Here is a 16801-nt window from a genome sequence, read left to right on the forward strand (position 1 = left end):
GCCATAAGGAGATAATCTAGGAATACCCAGTTTGAGTACAGTGTCCCGAAACCACCCACGATCGTTCAGGATTTCGATCGCGCACAGATTGATAAACAGAACTGCTTTCGATATATATACCCAAGTTTTTTTTATAGAAATCATTACATAAAAGTAAACTGGAACAGGTTTTAGGGATCGACATGCCAAACATTCTCCCTACAAACACATGTAAGTTACATTGTAATTACATGCAAGTTACACTGTAATTATATCATAATTATACTATATTTACATCTCTCAATTTTTTTAATTAAAATTTAACGAGAAATGTAAAGCTAATCCCGTTAATACGACATTGAAAAAGAACGGAGACGGTGGCGGAAGTCACCAATTTTCGGCTGAAATTATCAGGGCCTAGAAGTTAGAAAAACTAACTGGGCCAAAAGATTTTGGGCCGCTCTTTGTTGGACGAGACATAGCGTTTCTTTTTTTCTCATCGTGTGCTTCCGCTTGGCTTATCAGTAGCAGCCATAATCCAATTCTACAGTTGACTTTTTTTTTGGGTCTATCGAAAAATTTGACGACAGAATTTTAGGTAAAAAAAAATCAAATGTAATTATAGTATAAATATACAGTGTAATTACATATATATATAAGTGGTGTAATTAATACACATGTAGTTTTGGAACTTACATATATGTAGTTTTGAAACTTACAAGTGTAATTTAAAGACTTGCATTATAAATATACTAAAATTACATATGTAATTTAAGGACTTGTAATATAAATACACGCTGACTATGTTTTTATGAAAAATATGGCGACACATCTATAGCATTTTTTTTTATTTATCGATGTCTCCTTAACACTTAAACCGTCAAAATAAATTACTCCCTCCGTCCCTAAATGTTTGACGCCGTTGACTTTTTAAAATATATTTGACCGTTCGTCTTATTCAAAAACTTTTGTGAAATATGTAAAACTATATGCATACATAAAAGTATATTTAACAATGAATCAAATGATAGGAAAAGAATTAATAATTACTTAAATATTTTGAATAAGATAAATGGTCAAACATGTTTAAAAAAGTCAACAGCATCAAACATTTAGGGACGGAGGGAGTATTTTTAGTTGTTGGTTTATTTTCTATGGCTTCTCCCAGCCGTCTCTAAACCGATCAAAGAATTTCTCTCTGACAATTTATACGCTGGCCTAAGCATAACAGCTCTACTGGTCATGTATCATATTTTTCCTTTTAGTTTTTATACAGTATTGCAGTTTTTGATAGGTAGCATGTGTATTTTTCATAGTTGGTAGTACCTCACATCATAAATTACACCACTTTCATTATCGAAAAGTAAACCATACTTCTTTTTTTTTTCGGGGGCAAACATATATCCGCACGCATTACACATACGGCTACATATATCCACGCGAATGCGTCCTATTATTACATTTTCCATCAGCCAAAATTTACATTAGGTGCATGCAAACAGTAACCTGCTGGTATTAGTCGTACCTAAACGAGACAAATTTCGTTGAAATTGACGAGCCGGCCGGCCGCATGATATCGATCACGCAAGTCCCACAAAACTTACTTTAACCCTTGGCAGTTGGTACCGAGTCACTGACTGACTGAAATACTGGCAGTGGCAAACTGACGTTTTGGCAACGGCAACGAATATATCCGAGAGAGAAAGGGTCAGCCTTGGCTAATCAAAACGGTTGGAAAACGAATGGGATAATATGGAGAGATCTCGACAGGACGCGAAAAGCAGGGCCCCCGTACGTCATCCTGGGACGAAAAATTCTCCCATGGCAGGCCTGAGTTTAGTTTTAAAAACATCACATAAAAAAAATTTTATATGCATGAAACATTAAATATAGATTAAAAACTAATTGCATAGATAGGGGAGAAATCACGAGACGATCCTTTTAAACCTAATTAGTCTATGATTAACCATAAGTGTTACAGTAACCCACATGTGCTAATGATGGATTTATTAGTCTTTAAAGATTCGTCTCGTGGTTTCCAGGCAAGTTATGAATTAGTTTTTTCATTCGTGTTCAAAAACTTCTTTCAACATCGGTCAAACATTCGACGTGACATCTAAAAATTTTCTTTTCGCGAACTTAAACAGCCCCGTTAACAAGGCAGCATGGGCTTAGCGTATGAAAGAGCATCGCGTTTGGTGGTCGCCCATCACGTTGTACGCTCAACAGCTCAAGAAGAGTGGCGGATCTGTGGGGGGTGGTTGATTCACAACAAGCTTGTCCATTTCATTCTAGACTCCAATACTGATTCGTCTCTCCGAACGGAACAACGCTATCTGTCACTGTATAGGAGGATCACCAGCTTGTCGTTATGAGATTTTTACAGTATAATAATACAGTTTTAGTACTATTATATAGTAATATTCTTTTTATGGAATTTAATTTGTAATAATGGTAAAAAAAATATAATAGTTGAATACTTGAATCAAAATCTGACATAGATAAATGGATTCATAGGTACGGTGAATCATCTCAGACGGTATTGATAGGAACGACCAGAATTAATTAGTACTCATATTGTCCTTTCATGCTAAAATATAAGATATTAAAGTAAACTAGAATACATCTTATCTTACTATTACAAATTTAAATAGTCTTAGTACTAGAATTTATAGTATTAGGATGGGTTTCATTCAATAATAACTTATGTTTTGGGCCGAAAGAAGTAGTAAGGATCAAAATACTACACGATCGTCTGCATACAGTTATGGATAGCCAAATGGTACATCCCAGTCATTTCCTATCATTATCGGAAGAGAATTGACATATCGATCCGTATCTTTTTTTAAATGCTCTTGCGGATCTTTGAATTTTATACGTGAATTCAGAAAAAAGTTAAAAGAAATAACATAACGTAAATAGGAACCTGTAATAATTAAACAGAGTAGAATTGCTGGATCTATATCATTGCGGGCAAATCAAGTGGCTTATATGTTTGGGAGTCAACAACAAGGGTCCAGCTAGACTGGTAGTCTAGAGCGCATATCCGTAGTGTGTGTGACGCGACTATGTAAACCCAACAAACCATGGACGTCGATGACGACGAGGTGGAACGACTGATGCTTATGCTCACGCTCAGAAATAGTCGGAAACAATATCATCTCTTCGAAAATAATTCTTTGACTATTTAATGGTGATTGTAATATGGTGTTAAAATAAATTAGAAAATTAAAATAAAATTATGCATCAGTATAATTAAAAACGTTCAGCAAAGTAAACATAACTTAATTAGTTTGGTGTCTTGCGGTGAAACAAGTCTATCTAGTTTCAAATTCTAAGCTTAACATGGAGGGAGTGTATCCTATGCACACAGGCCCTCGCATGTACACACCGTGTACACCAACTAAAAATTATCACAAAAAATTCTAGAAAAATTCATACATGTACTTTCAATAGTATTACATCTACGTGTAAAGTCGCATCTTCAAATTCATTCTACATAGAGAATAACAAAAAAGATAAAATTCTGACAAAATTGCAACCTTAAAACTGTCAGATTTTTTGTTTTTTTGTTACGGCTAAAATATAATGAATTTGACGTTAAGATTTTAACCCTAGGTGTAATACAATTGAAAGTATGTGTATGATTTTTTCTAGATTTTTTGGTGACATTTTTTAGTTGGTGTGCACGTGTGTACACGTGAGGGCCTGTGTGCATAGGATATGTTGCCTAACATGGATGCTCGTATTTACAACTATTTATTTTTTAGTGGTAAGCGACGTATCTATCAATAATATTTATGCTCTTATCGTTATTACGACCCTCCAGGGTTGTAATCTTGTAATTTTTTTTCTACTCTATCAGTAGAACTTCGCACCGTCTCGTACGAGTCGTTAAAAAAAATAATATTTATGCTCTTAATAGTAGGCGACGTACCTTAGTGAGGTGCTCGTAGTGACTTCGTCAATATCAAAATATATCAGTCCAGTCTTTTAAAATCATGTGTTGTCCTGCGTTTTTTTACTGTGCTTCTTAAAAAAAAAAGAAGAACAAGACCAAGAACAAACGTTCGAAAATGGTATCACTTATACGTTAGACGCTGCTCCGTCGTCGGTAGAGAGTTTGCATGACCGACCTGTAGCGAGAGCAAAGCTAGAGCAGTTACGCGCCGTGCCTACCCGTGTATCACCGCGATGAGGTACAGTACGTACCTCGCTACCGACCGACCGACCGACCGCCGCGCGCGTACTGGCGACACACACATACGCGCGGCGACAGCACGCACGGGGCACCGCCACCGCGACGCGACGCGCGCGGGGGGAAAGCTACCGTACGCGTACGCGCCCGTCCCTTCCCTCGCCGGTCCGCATGCCGCTGTCGCGTTGAAACCTTCAAACGCCGCCCTCTCCAACTCCAACAGTGGAGCGCGCACGCACGCACGCTGGCTCTGCTCTGTGCCGTGCGCATCATTCCATCGGTTTCTCCACCCAGCCCGGCCCAACCCCAAGTCCCCAACCCCCGCTCGTGGTTGGAAATTTTGGACTCCCACGACGTCGCGGTCACGCACGACTCCCATTTATCACGGTCACGCGAGCCCCCCTTCACACGCGCTACACGCTCCTCCTCCCACTCCCCGCTCCCCCGCACCATTCGTCTCGTGCAAGTGCAACCAGCCACTTGCGTGATGATATATTGACTGCTCCATCTCTCGTCTCGCGCTTCACTCCACATCTGTTTCCATCGCGAGCCACAGAGAGAGGGGGAAAGAGTGTGAGTGTGAGATCACAACTACTGTAGTGTTTGTGTGTGCGTGGGATGATGGGGACGGAGGCTACGGCGACGACGACGGTGAGCGGCGGCAGTGGTAGGGCGGCGCCGGCAGCGCTGTGCCTGCAGGCGGCGCGCGGCGCGTGGTCGCGGACGAGCAAGGTGCTCGACGTCGACGCCGCGTCGCCCACGGCGGCGCCGTCGCTCGGGTCCTCCGTCGGCGTGCCGTTCCTCTGGGAGGAGGCGCCCGGGAGGCCTAAGGTGGTGGTGGTCGCGCCAGAACACTTCGCGCCGCCGCGGCCGCTCGCTCCGGCTGCCGACGAGAGGGCACCTGTTTCTCACGGCGGCGAGGCTGCGCCTGCGAGCGGTGGTGACCGCCGCGACGGTGACAAGGCGCGACACGTCGTCGTGCCGCTCAAGCTGCCGCCTCGGTTGCAGGCTGCAGCGGCAGCCGCGGCGGCGGCGGATTCGTCGCTCTCCCCCAACACCGTGCTGCACGGCCCCTACGGTGGAAACAAGCCGCCGAGGCCGCTGACGAGGAGCGGGAGCACGGCGAGCCACCGGAGGAAGCCAAGCGCCGTCGGGGTGAGCCTCTGGAGGAAGGCCACGGCGGCGGCGAGAGGCAAGAAACACGACTACGACGCGGCGGCTCTGGACGCGTCGTGCCGTTCTCCGGCGTCGTCGTCCTCCTCCTCGTCATCCTCGTTGTCCTCGTCGATGTCCTACTTCGCCGACGACGACCACCGGAGGAAGGCTGACGGGCACGGCGACCCGGAGCCGGAGGCCGACGGCGAGGAGTGCGGCGCCAAGAGCACGGTGAGGATCACGCGGTTCAAGAGGAACAAGAGCCTCCCGAGCGTGAACACTTCGCACCTGTGGGTACGTGCGGTTTCCCGCCTTCCTCTGCTTTTTCTCTATGCGTTTGCTCTGTTTCCCGCAACTGAACTTGAACTCGATGTCCGAATGCGATTTTTTTTTACTCTGTTCTTCATATTACAGATTTTAACATGGAACTCCAAAAAATATTTCTGAGAAAAAATATTCTATTGTATGTGTTGTAATATTACTAGTTTATACTATTTCGTTCTAAAATATTCTAAAATATAAGAGATTTTGTCTACACATTTTGTATTGCTAATTTTTTTTTATATTTTAAGACTCATTTAGTTATTACTATCGATTGGTTTCTAGAGAGTTTTTTTTTTTAAAACAAAATATGGGGTCAACAAGACATAACTTGTGCTGATTATCAATCAATAATTTTTTTTTGCGGGAGATTATCAATCAATAATTAAAAAACGATTTTCTTTAGTAGGGATTTTTGTGATCGACAAATCTTATGTGTTATTTTTTATATGATTCTTTGGGGTTAACAATGGACAGCACACATATATCATGTTTATAAGCACTAGAGATCTGAAAACCTGGATAGTTGTCTAAACTCTAAACTCTAAACAAGCACACTTCACACATCTTGCATTTTTTTTGGCAGTCTTGTACACATCCATTAATTTTATCTAGTGATATAGCTGGCGCAGAATATGTTAGTAATCTTGGCGACTAATCCAAAGTTGAACTTTGAGCAGGCAAGCATCCGCAGAAGCGTCAAACAGATTACTCCATGGAGCTAGAAATCCTGCAAACTCCCACGGTACAGTGTCACAAACTGTACCCAGACATGCAGATCAGGAATGCTACATCTGCAAAATGTTGAGCTCTGGAAATCACAAGGACATCCGGATGACAAAGCATTCGCTGCTCAGTGTAAAAGAAGAATTTTAGTCTGTAAATCTGTAATGCAAGGATAAAGGGTTAAGTTGCGAAAAAAAAAGAGAAAAAGGTCATGTACTGAGTGAAAGAATTTAGAGAGTTAGATGAACCCTCCGCTTGTTGCTTCGGGAATTTCTTTGTGTACCCTTTGTAAATACCCCGGGATGCTCAGGAAAACAAAATGTAATAAACCAAACATTGGCTTGGCAAAGTCATTTGATCCCCTTGGAAGTAATATAAAGGGTTTATGACTGCAAAACTCATCATACACTCTGAATTCGTCGAATGGAAACTTGATTGCTTGATAGCATGAATAGAGATGGGCATAACTGGAAAAGTTCAATTTACAGGGATTATTTCATCCATGACATGATGACAATGAGCTTAAGCTTCATTAATCAGGACACAAGCTTGTTGGGCATTTTTAAGCCTCAGGCAGAAGCAAGAAACTGAATCCGGCAAAACTTGTTTGGCACATAAATATGCAGATATATTAGGTCGCCTGTTTTTAACATATAAAACATTGAATCTAATAAAATGTTGGCACCTCCCGGCATTGTCAAGCAAGAACATTGATTGTCTTGAGTATTTATGCCAACTAGTTTGTACACATGAAAAATGAATTATGGAAAATTTTAGCTCAGGAACAAGAATTCATGCAAGGCCATGAGAAATGAATAGCTGAGCCCACCTGAAAAGCTATATGCTCTTTCATATCTAGGACACTGAGAGTAAGTCCATATGAACAAACATCACACATTCTTTAATAATATTACTTTACATGGTATTCTACATACACATTGGTTGAGTACAAACACAGATTCAGTATGACAAAACTCCATTGTACATAAGACAAAATACACTATAGTGTTCATCGCTCGACAAGATTAGGACACGCTTGGCCTGATAACCAGGGTACCAGACATCAATAGTACAGGTCTGCATCAATTTCAGTAGCCATACATTGATTTCACAGCTACTACTATCTAGCAGTGAACATGCCATAAAACAAACCTCCAGGCATCAATGTTCAGAGCTAGCATAGCATAGAAGTGCCTGCGCAATACATGAATATGTACCATACCTGACCCACAAAAGTTCAGATCCAGCCACTATATATGGGCTGCTAGTTCACCTGTAGTTAGAAAAATTTTAGTTGCGCTATAGGATGATGCCTCACGTGGCACAAAGAAACCTCATGCAGCAGGAAAAGAAGAACAGGGAAAACTAAGACATCGACTCAAAATTTGTATTTACCGAATCAAGCAGCTATCTGAACCATCCAAAAGGTTTAACAATGGTTGAATGTAGGTCGACATAGTGAAATTTTACATGGTGTGTTAAGTGTATCTTAAGCAATTGGTTGAACGTTCACTCCGCTCTAGCAGACCTACATTACATATGGTTGAATATAGCTAGGTCGACATAGTGAAATTTTACAAAATGCCTGAATGTAAGGTTTAACAATGAATAAGAAGATTCGGAAAATTAATCTCCATTGTTGTGGACTTGGGAATCACTAAAGTAAGTAGTTGTGCAATTTTTCAAAATTCCAATTGCTTAGTTGAAATATCAATCCTCTCCATTTTCATTATATAGTGGTTGACAAAATTTGCAAGTGATTGACAGGTGGGCCTACTTCCCATCCTTGATTTTTCTTTTCTATGTTCCAAACATGCGTTTCCTATATTTTCTATTCCTCTTTTTTGCCATTATATCCTAATTTTACACATATGCCATTCTGTGTTTCTATAATTCCTGTGTTCCTAATTTTATAATTCATTTAGCTCTTAACCCTGACTTTGGAGGAATGAAATTTCAAGTTCCCAAGGTGTTGGGATGAAAAACAAAACTTGACTCGAGGAGATAATAGTAATCGTACTTACTGATTGGTTCCTGGTCGCCAATTTACTGTAACTTGCTGTGCTGCTCGTTAAGCTTCTTCTATTCTTATTGTTCTAAGCTTTCCAACCTCATCCTCTGAGCCGTTGCCAAGTCCACTAGTTGTGATCGCTTGCTCCCGGCCATCATCGACTACGTTTGCCACCTTCCTCCACGCCAATATTTTGATTTCCAAATCTTCCCTATGTTCTCCCCCTAGCTCATTCAACATGGACTCAGGATCTTCTAGTAATGCCTTTTTGGTGATAATTGGCTCACACAGCAACTTCGCAACCTACACCATACATCACTCAATATATAGGAACCATATCTACATTAATAAAAGCAAACATACAATATGAAAGAAGGCTGAAAATTAACCTTCTGGAGTACTTCAAGATCAAGCTTGGAATCAAGATAGACGGCACCAACAATGGCCTCAACAATATCAGCAAGCACCCTTGGACCCTCAATGGGGTCACCACTATATGGGCCTTCAACTGACTTGGTAAAACGGCTGACCTGCATCACAAATGCTATAGTCAGTAAGAGCATACGGCATACCAATCATCAAAGTGCACGGTACGGTTGGTCTGAATCTGTCCTCGATTGGGTTTTGTTTTATAAAACAACCATATTTAAAAAAATAAATAGTTTTCACTTACAACTTTATGGACTTTGTGGTTGAAATTTTTTTATTATTTCTCATTTGAGATCATACCCAAATATTCGTTTGAATATATATTTAACTGAAAAAATAATAAATTGTTTGATACTCCAGCTATCAGCTATGAGTGTGAGGTGGGATTGTGCTAGTCTGCTACACTTAGGTAAAATAGATGACTTGGGTAAAATTCTTTTTCAGGCGGTGGCTAAACGCGTGCGAAAATGGCTTTCCACCGCCTGTAAATTAAAACATTTTTTTAGCGGTAAACGAAGGTGGTCGGTATTCAGTTGTTCCATAATAATACCTTAGTTCACCTTTGTATATAGTACTACTCCTTTGAGTTGCTAAGTTTAGTTACATCCCAAAGTCGAATATTATTGATCGGAGCGAGTTTGCATCTCATGCAAAGAGTTGTTAACTGGCCAAATAAAATTATGGATCGATCTACAACATATTATTTTGAGCTTATGATTAATGTTTATTTAAGCATATCAAATGCTTAGCACACAATATGAGTATCCAATTACGATTTGTTTGGCAAGAGAAGGGAAGAGGAATGGGAGTCTTAATGAGGGAGTTGATGGTGGGATTGGTTATGGGAGTTACATTTTTAGTCCTCATCCGTTGTTTGGTTTCACATCGAATTCTCTCCAAGTCTCACGAATTAACAGGCCTCCCCCAGGTAAGAGATTGGTGGGAATTAGACCTCTTAATTCCCCATCCCAAACCCCCCTGTAATTCCTAAGTCTTCCAACCAAACTACAGACTTAAATTCCTAGATATCATAAACTCCCATTCTCCATCACAAACACCCTCCAACCAAACAGGTCATTAAAGCTTTCTTAATTTCAGGGTATTATTCATGGGGAAGGTTTTGAATGTATATATGAAATTTAAGATTATGAAGAGAAAACCTAAATCTTACATCCCGATGTGTCGTTAAAGGCTCTAACGATGATAACAGTGTGAATCTACCATCCCAACTTATCACATCGTAAATTTTGCAAATGAACTTAATAATAAAATACAATTATATCCACATATAAAATTAAATAAAAGTGAATATTATCCATAGAAAAAGAAAAGATAACATGCACATTTTATAAACAACTAGGAAGAAGCCAGCGCATATGCACGTGCTTCTTATCTATTTTCTTATTATAACCCTGTAAAATAGCTCATGGACTTTCATTACAAATTATCTTGCTATAAGTGGAGGAAAGAAAAGAGAACGGAGTTGACAAGAAAGAAAAGAGAACATAGTTGAATGTTCCGAACGACAAAAACACCTACAAAATTGCCTTGCTATAAGTGTTGGAAAAAGAGAAAGGACTTAAATCTTCCGAACGATAAAAATGCCTATTGGATTCAGTCATAAATCACTACCAGTACTGTTCCCTACTTCCCTCAAAATATAACGTGTATTAGCTTTTCAATGTCTTTAACAATATAGTTGACTTATTTTTTATAATATGTTATAGAAAAAGTGAATTTCACATCACATAAAAGTGCTTTCAGATATAAACATAATAATATGGAATACATGATACTAAACATATATATTAGTTTAGTCATTAGTCAAAACTTATGAATGCCGATTTTGCTAAAAGTACGAGTGCCTTATATTTATTTTGACAAATGGAGTACTTATTATTATTATTATTATTATTATTATTATTATTATTACTATTATTATTATTATTATCTTGAAAGTTAGGCACCTTTTGATAGAGGAAATTGCAGTTATACCACCGAAATAAACCTAATACAAGATAATGTATTAAAAAAATCATCTTTGCTCCAAACTTGGCAATATGTTTTCATGTATCATTTTGTCTAAATCTATGTAGAAGTATTGTAAAAATACCACTCCTGCCTCTTAGCAGGATAATACTGTTAAAATCAAACATGATCATGCACCGTGAAACCCTGGTTCGAGCATTGACATGCTTCTTGAGACCCACACTCATGTGCCCACTTAAGCTCCACGTAGGTACAGAACCCATTAGGCCCCTTACATTGACTTGCTTCAATATTCTCATATGACGTGAAGTCCTAGTTCTACTACGAAAACCATCTTTCGTGGCGGCTATTTTAGGTTTTCGCTAGCGGAATTTGGAGCTGCCACAAAACAAAGGGCAGTGAATATCAATATCCTCGCTGGCAGTCGTCTTAAGCTAGCCGCCAGCAAAGATCCATTTTTGCTGGCGGCTGTATTACAAACACGGATGACGTACAGAGTATTGGCAAAAACATTTTCAATTTTTATAATAGTAGAGATATATATACTAAGTGTTAATTAACTAGAAAATATGAGAAGTTAGTTAGAAAATATGAGAGATTACGGACGGTGAAGGGAGTACAGGGTACGTACTACGCACATCTATTGATGGCCATAAGGCCTGAGGCCCGATGGCCCGGCCCAAGCACTGCATGGCCCGACAGTTGGGCCGTGCCTGGCCGATGCCTTTGCATGGTGGGCTGGCCCGGTACTGCACGGTCGAAGAAGAAAAATAGTAGAAATATCCAAAATAGACTTAATCAGCCATATAAGACATGGTTCAAAGAGAAGAGGAATACAAAACATACTTACTTCGGCCATATATAACACAGCCCAAAGAGTTGAGAGAGAAAATAGACTTATTAAGCACGATGGACTGTCGTGCCTTCGGGCTGGCCTGGCACGGCCCGAGTCATATTGGGCCGTGCTTGGGCCGTGAGTATAGCCCATTGGCTGGCACGGGACGGCCCGATGTGTAGGTCGGGCCGTGATGACCCAACTGACCTTGGCCCAGGGCCGGGCCGTTTGGCCATTGGCACAACCGCGGTGCGGGTGTGATACTGGATTTAATGGTTAAAATCGTTGGGTCCATCTATTTAAAAGAAAATCAATAGTTAGTTGTATTTTTTTAATCATAATTTATAGGATTTTCTTCAATATATTGGAGTGCCATGTGGTGATTTAGAAGTGTTTATAGAGTGTCACATAATATCTTGGAAGCGTTTGTAGTAAGTTTAATACAGTAAAATTTTAGTATATAATAGGTAGTCCTATATTTTTTTATACTTTAATTAATCGATACTAGCAAAGTATGGATCCGCGAGAGAGAGAGAGTACAGAGGAAAGCAGAGGAGAGGTTCGTGCGTACTTCGTGGTCTTGCGGGGCGCAGTTGTAGCGCCGGAGCAGCGGATAGAGGCGCCGGCGGACGGCGACGCGGGCGAGCTTCTGGGTGGAGACGTTGGCGGAGCGGAGCACCGTGAGGTCCCCCTGGTCGAGGCCCGGGTCGTCCCGGTAGAAGATGGTGGCGAAGGCGAGGCCGAGCGCGGCGTCGCCGAGGAACTCGAGCCGCTGGTGCCTGGCCCGCCCGCCGGCCTCGTCCCTGGGGTGCACGCTGTGCGTCAGGGCGTCCTCCAGCAGCAGCGCGCCGCCGTCGCGGAAGCTGTACCCGCCCAGTGCACGCTCCACCTCCGCCCGCGCCGCGTCCCGGTCCGCCACGAACTCCGCGCCCGGCGCCGGATGCTGCTGCTGCTGCATCGTCGATCAGTTTCTGGGCGTTGCGACCGATCAAAGAAAGGATGGATAGATATGCATGGATCAAAGCTAGAGTTAGAGCTTTCGACCGATTGTTCGTATGTGGAGTACTGGAGTATATAAGGGGCTGGAATGTGGATTGATGGGCACTGCCACTAGCGTAGCTAGCCGGCGGGCGCCTTTCGGCAGCGACTTGTTTGCCCTTTGGATGGATAATACTGCACCCGGTGGTAGATCGTCCTTGTGTCGGCAGTGAGAGTGATATATATGCGACCACAGCTCGGAACACCACCAGTTCACCATGCATAATAGACTTCGGGACGAAGGCACTTGGGCACTATATATATACTCTCTCATGCATTAAACGTATCTTGACTGTCAAAAATAAGTCTTACTCTGTCTCGTTTACGGTTATAGAATTATTATAGTAAAAGAAAATACTTTCTAACATGGATCCAGCAATATTTTTTTCATGACATTATACACTACTATGGAGCCGGTCATTCATAACAAGTTATAACCCTTAATTATATGCGGGGGATGGACGCCTTGATCACAATGAGTGATCAGCGATATGAAAACCTCATCTATCGGATCCCCTTTCATCACTGATGATTTTTATTTCTGAAGGGTGTTAATTTTAATTGTGACCCGTCGCCGATGTGGACAATGAGGAAAAAAAATCAGTTTATACAACACGGCCCATCACCAATATAAAATACCCGTGAAAATAAAACCAAAAATATCGATGATGACAATAAAATCGCTTTGCCCTTCTGAAGCTCATCGCCACCGTCATAGTCATTGTCCCCATCACCATTGTCGCCGCCTACCAAAACTGTGTGGATGGCTAGATCTGATGGTCTCCAACCTTCGGGAAGCCAGATCTGGCACCTCCGAAGTGGTAGCGACCAACCCCGACCCTAAGTGGATCTGGCCATCTTGCCCATGGGGGCTTCGATCTGAATGGCGAAGAGAAGGGCGAATGATAGTAAAGTTAGTGAAGATAACACCGATGATGGAAGCGAAGACGCGCTGAGGAGAATTATAACTAAAATTTTGGGATGCTCTTGGTGATGCTATTAGAGAATCCGTTGAAATAATAAGGTTTTGAGATTTACTTAGTCAATTCAGTGGATAGGCGGATCGAACTCAAAGCAAGGTGTAAAGTGATAAGGCGTTACGCCGTGGTCAATCTTCAGATATAGAGTAGGTAACGAACCGAAGTCAGAGTGAACTGCAATATTTCATTCAGTCAGCCATAAGGGGGAAAGGTTGGCGGTGACAAACAAGGCACTGACCCTGGTTCTAACTTGTCTCGTATCTCACTTGATCAGATAGGCTACATAACCATATGTCATGTACAATATCTGACTTGAGAAGATAGGCAAAACCACCTATGGTTATGCAGGGTAGAGACCCTTTACTTTCTAGTCATTGACTTGACTTAACTTTTAAGCCAACACTTGCTACAAAAGAGAGGAAAATCCAGAGGCTTTAATAGTTGAAATAGGTAGAGAAAATCCTAACAAAACCCTGAAACTATAATCTACTATCTCAAATGAAAAACAGTATCCATTTTATGTTTAGCAAATTACCATTGTTTAACAAGTTGAATTCAGCAGCTGTATATAAAATCCCACTTGTCGCTAAGGAACATCAAAACGATTTTATCTTTCTGCAGGAATTTATCAAAAGATATAATCGATACTACAAACTTCCTCCGTTTCACAATGTAAGTCATTCTAGCATTTCCCACATTCATATTAATGTTAATGAATCTAGATAGATATATATGTCTAGATTTATTAACATCGATATAAATATGGGAAATGCTAGAATGACTTACATTGTGAAACGGAGGGAGTACATAATAAAAAGTCTTCTGTTGGTACAGCTAAAGGGTCTGGCGGAAATTCTTTCGGAACTCCAAATCCGTTTTGGGCTGAACACTTGCGACCCTATGGTCATTCGTGTTCTTTTTTCAATTTGAATATTCCCATACATAAAGTTTCTTTGTTGAATATTGCTATGCATTTCCTTATCAAGAATATAAACACATATAAAATTTAAAATTTGTCCAAGAATATAAGCACATCCCCATATGCTTTCTCATCCAAACCAATCATGCACAGTCATATCTCATTTAATATTTTCACATATTTTCACATCTCAATCAATCATAACCATTACTCATCTTGATCTTAATTAAAAGAACTCCAAATGTGTTTATATTATTAGAGAGGGATTATAAAGTTTCTATATTGAAAATTTCCATGTATATAAGTCGTTCGTGTGACTTCATCAATCTCAACATACGCTGGTACAATATTTTAGATGTGCTCATAAGGACAGGATGTGTGTATTCATAAAAGTGAGTATGCGCTCGTTACTATGTTTCTACTGTGTTATTTTAAAAAATGGTTTCAAGCCTTTTTTTATTGGGCCGAATACATGCATGCAAATGGGTCGTTGCACATTGGACGTGGGTTAGAAACATGTCCGCTTCCCAAATGAAAAAGGTAAAAGGTCGCACACATGGACGACAAGAGATTGATGTAATGCAATATTTTTTTTAAAAAAAAAACAAGCAGGAAAAAATAGTTTCTTCAAGAAACAACTCAAATACAGTGTTGCAACAATTCAACTAAACGCTTGTAACCATAAAAAGCTGCAACAAACATTAATCTTACTATGAAAAGGATATCTATTGCGTATATCTTAGAACTTGGAAGAAGAAGATAAATAGAGTTAGAGAATATTTGTTTATAGTCCACTAATGGATCGATACGTTTTAAATTGGCACATACTGTATGGTTTAAGTATGTACTCCGTATAAACATATCTTTCTTTTTTTCTTTAATTTTTTTTTCATCGAGTGCTCTCTCTGATCCAGATACGCTAGATCAGACGGCCCGAGCATCTTCAACAGCCTCTCCATCAGACTCTCCAAGTTAAATTTTGGTAACTTTAGCAGAAAATAGTACTCCAACAGACTCTCTATTCAGATGGCCAAGTAAAATGACTGGTCAAACTCCTCTCCCAACTAGCCAAATTTGGCCATTCAAACAGACTAGCCAAATGTGGGCCCCACTATCTCTCTCCTCTCTCATGCCATCCTCCCTCTTTGTCCGGCACGGCACAGTTGGGACATGCAGCCCCTCCCTCTCCGTCGTTGTCCCCATCTCCGCCCGTGCCCGCCGTCGCGCCTCCGTTGTCGTCCCCATCTCTGTTGTCGTTCCCATCTCCGTCGTCCCTATCTCCGCCAACTCCGTCGTTTGCGAGGGAGCATGAGGACTCATCGCTTGCCTTCCCCGACGCATGCCGCTGCCGCCTCCCTACCCAGTAAAACCCCACTTCTGCCGCCGCGCCTTGCCAAGCCACCGCTGCAGGAGAGTGGCACGAGGGAGCGGCGGGCTGCCCCTGCCCCTTTCCCTCGCCCACGAGCTCCATATCCAGTTGCCTCTGCATCCGCAGGTCTATATCTATGGAGGTGAACTCCTCTTCCTCCGCTCCGCTGCCGTCGCCGCCCTCCATACCCGCCTCCAGCGCCTGGGCTGATGCCTCGCTGCTCCTCGATGCCGCGTGCCGTGGTATGCCAACGCAAGAGAAGAGGAAGAAGGGAAGAAAGATGAGGAAGAAGAAGGAAGAGGCTGACATATGGGTCCCGGTGTCATAGAATCAAAGTAGAGAGAGTGGATGGAGAGGCTGTTGGAGTAAATAACTAGTTTGACTAGCCAAATCGGATGGAGAGTTGGTTATATAAATGTTTGGAAAGTCCGATTTTGAGAGGCTGTCAGAAATGCTCTTACAAGTTACTCCCTCTATTTCTAAATGTTTGGCGTCGTTGATTTTTTTAAATCCATTCGTCTTATTCAAAAAATTTAAGTAGTTATTAATTCTTTTCCTATCATTTGATTTATTGTTAAATATACTTATATGTATACATATAGTCTTACATATTTAAAAAATAATTTGAATAAGACGAACAATCAAATATGTGCTTAAAAAGGTAATGTTGTCGGATATTTAGAAAAGGAGGGAGCACAAAGCATTTGCCCCGTATCTGCTGCTGTCTTGCTGATCACACCTTTCCTCGTCGTGGCCGTCCGATTCAGCCCAGAAGGCCAGCATCCAACCGTCCATACCGCTCGTTGCCCTACTCTTTGCTCGGCTCGGGTGGGTCCCACTCTCAGTCTCAGC

General features: G+C 41.3%; 2 protein-coding genes across 2 annotated transcripts; one reads left to right on the forward strand and one right to left on the reverse strand.

Annotated features, from left to right (window-relative positions):
• Nucleotides 1-4593: 4593 nt before the first annotated feature.
• LOC127757596 (uncharacterized) lies at nt 4594-6728 on the forward strand. Its single transcript, XM_052283495.1, has 2 exons — nt 4594-5626; nt 6334-6728. Exons 1-2 carry the CDS (start codon nt 4796-4798, stop codon nt 6376-6378), a joined length of 876 nt encoding a protein of 291 aa, XP_052139455.1. The 5' UTR covers nt 4594-4795; the 3' UTR covers nt 6379-6728.
• Nucleotides 6729-7257: 529 nt separating this feature from the next.
• Nucleotides 7258-12790, reverse strand: LOC127758667 (ribonuclease 3-like protein 1). The gene is made up of 4 exons (XM_052283964.1): nt 12215-12790; nt 8780-8920; nt 8404-8693; nt 7258-7652 (listed from the first exon to the last, which is right to left on the reverse strand). Exons 1-3 carry the CDS (start codon nt 12599-12601, stop codon nt 8451-8453), a joined length of 771 nt encoding a protein of 256 aa, XP_052139924.1. The 5' UTR covers nt 12602-12790; the 3' UTR covers nt 7258-7652; nt 8404-8450.
• Between the last annotated feature and the right edge of the window lie 4011 nt (nt 12791-16801).

Source organism: Oryza glaberrima, chromosome 1, assembly GCF_000147395.1.
Source record: "Oryza glaberrima chromosome 1, OglaRS2, whole genome shotgun sequence".
In the NCBI taxonomy this organism is placed as follows: domain Eukaryota; kingdom Viridiplantae; phylum Streptophyta; class Magnoliopsida; order Poales; family Poaceae; genus Oryza; species Oryza glaberrima.

Excerpts from the sequence above, each read along its gene's own strand:
- LOC127758667 (XM_052283964.1), bottom strand. The coding sequence starts at position 12,601 with ATGCAGCAGCAGCAGCATCCGGCGCCGGGCGCGGAGTTCGTGGCGGAC. Across the intron at positions 8,921-12,214 it reads GCGCCCCGCAAGACCACGAA|GTCAGCCGTTTTACCAAGTC; the intron begins GTACGCACGAAC and ends TTTGTGATGCAG. Across the intron at positions 8,694-8,779 it reads ATCTTGAAGTACTCCAGAAG|GTTGCGAAGTTGCTGTGTGA; the intron begins GTTAATTTTCAG and ends TGTATGGTGTAG.
- LOC127757596 (XM_052283495.1), top strand. The coding sequence starts at position 4,796 with ATGATGGGGACGGAGGCTACGGCGACGACGACGGTGAGCGGCGGCAGT. Across the intron at positions 5,627-6,333 it reads TGAACACTTCGCACCTGTGG|GCAAGCATCCGCAGAAGCGT; the intron begins GTACGTGCGGTT and ends AACTTTGAGCAG.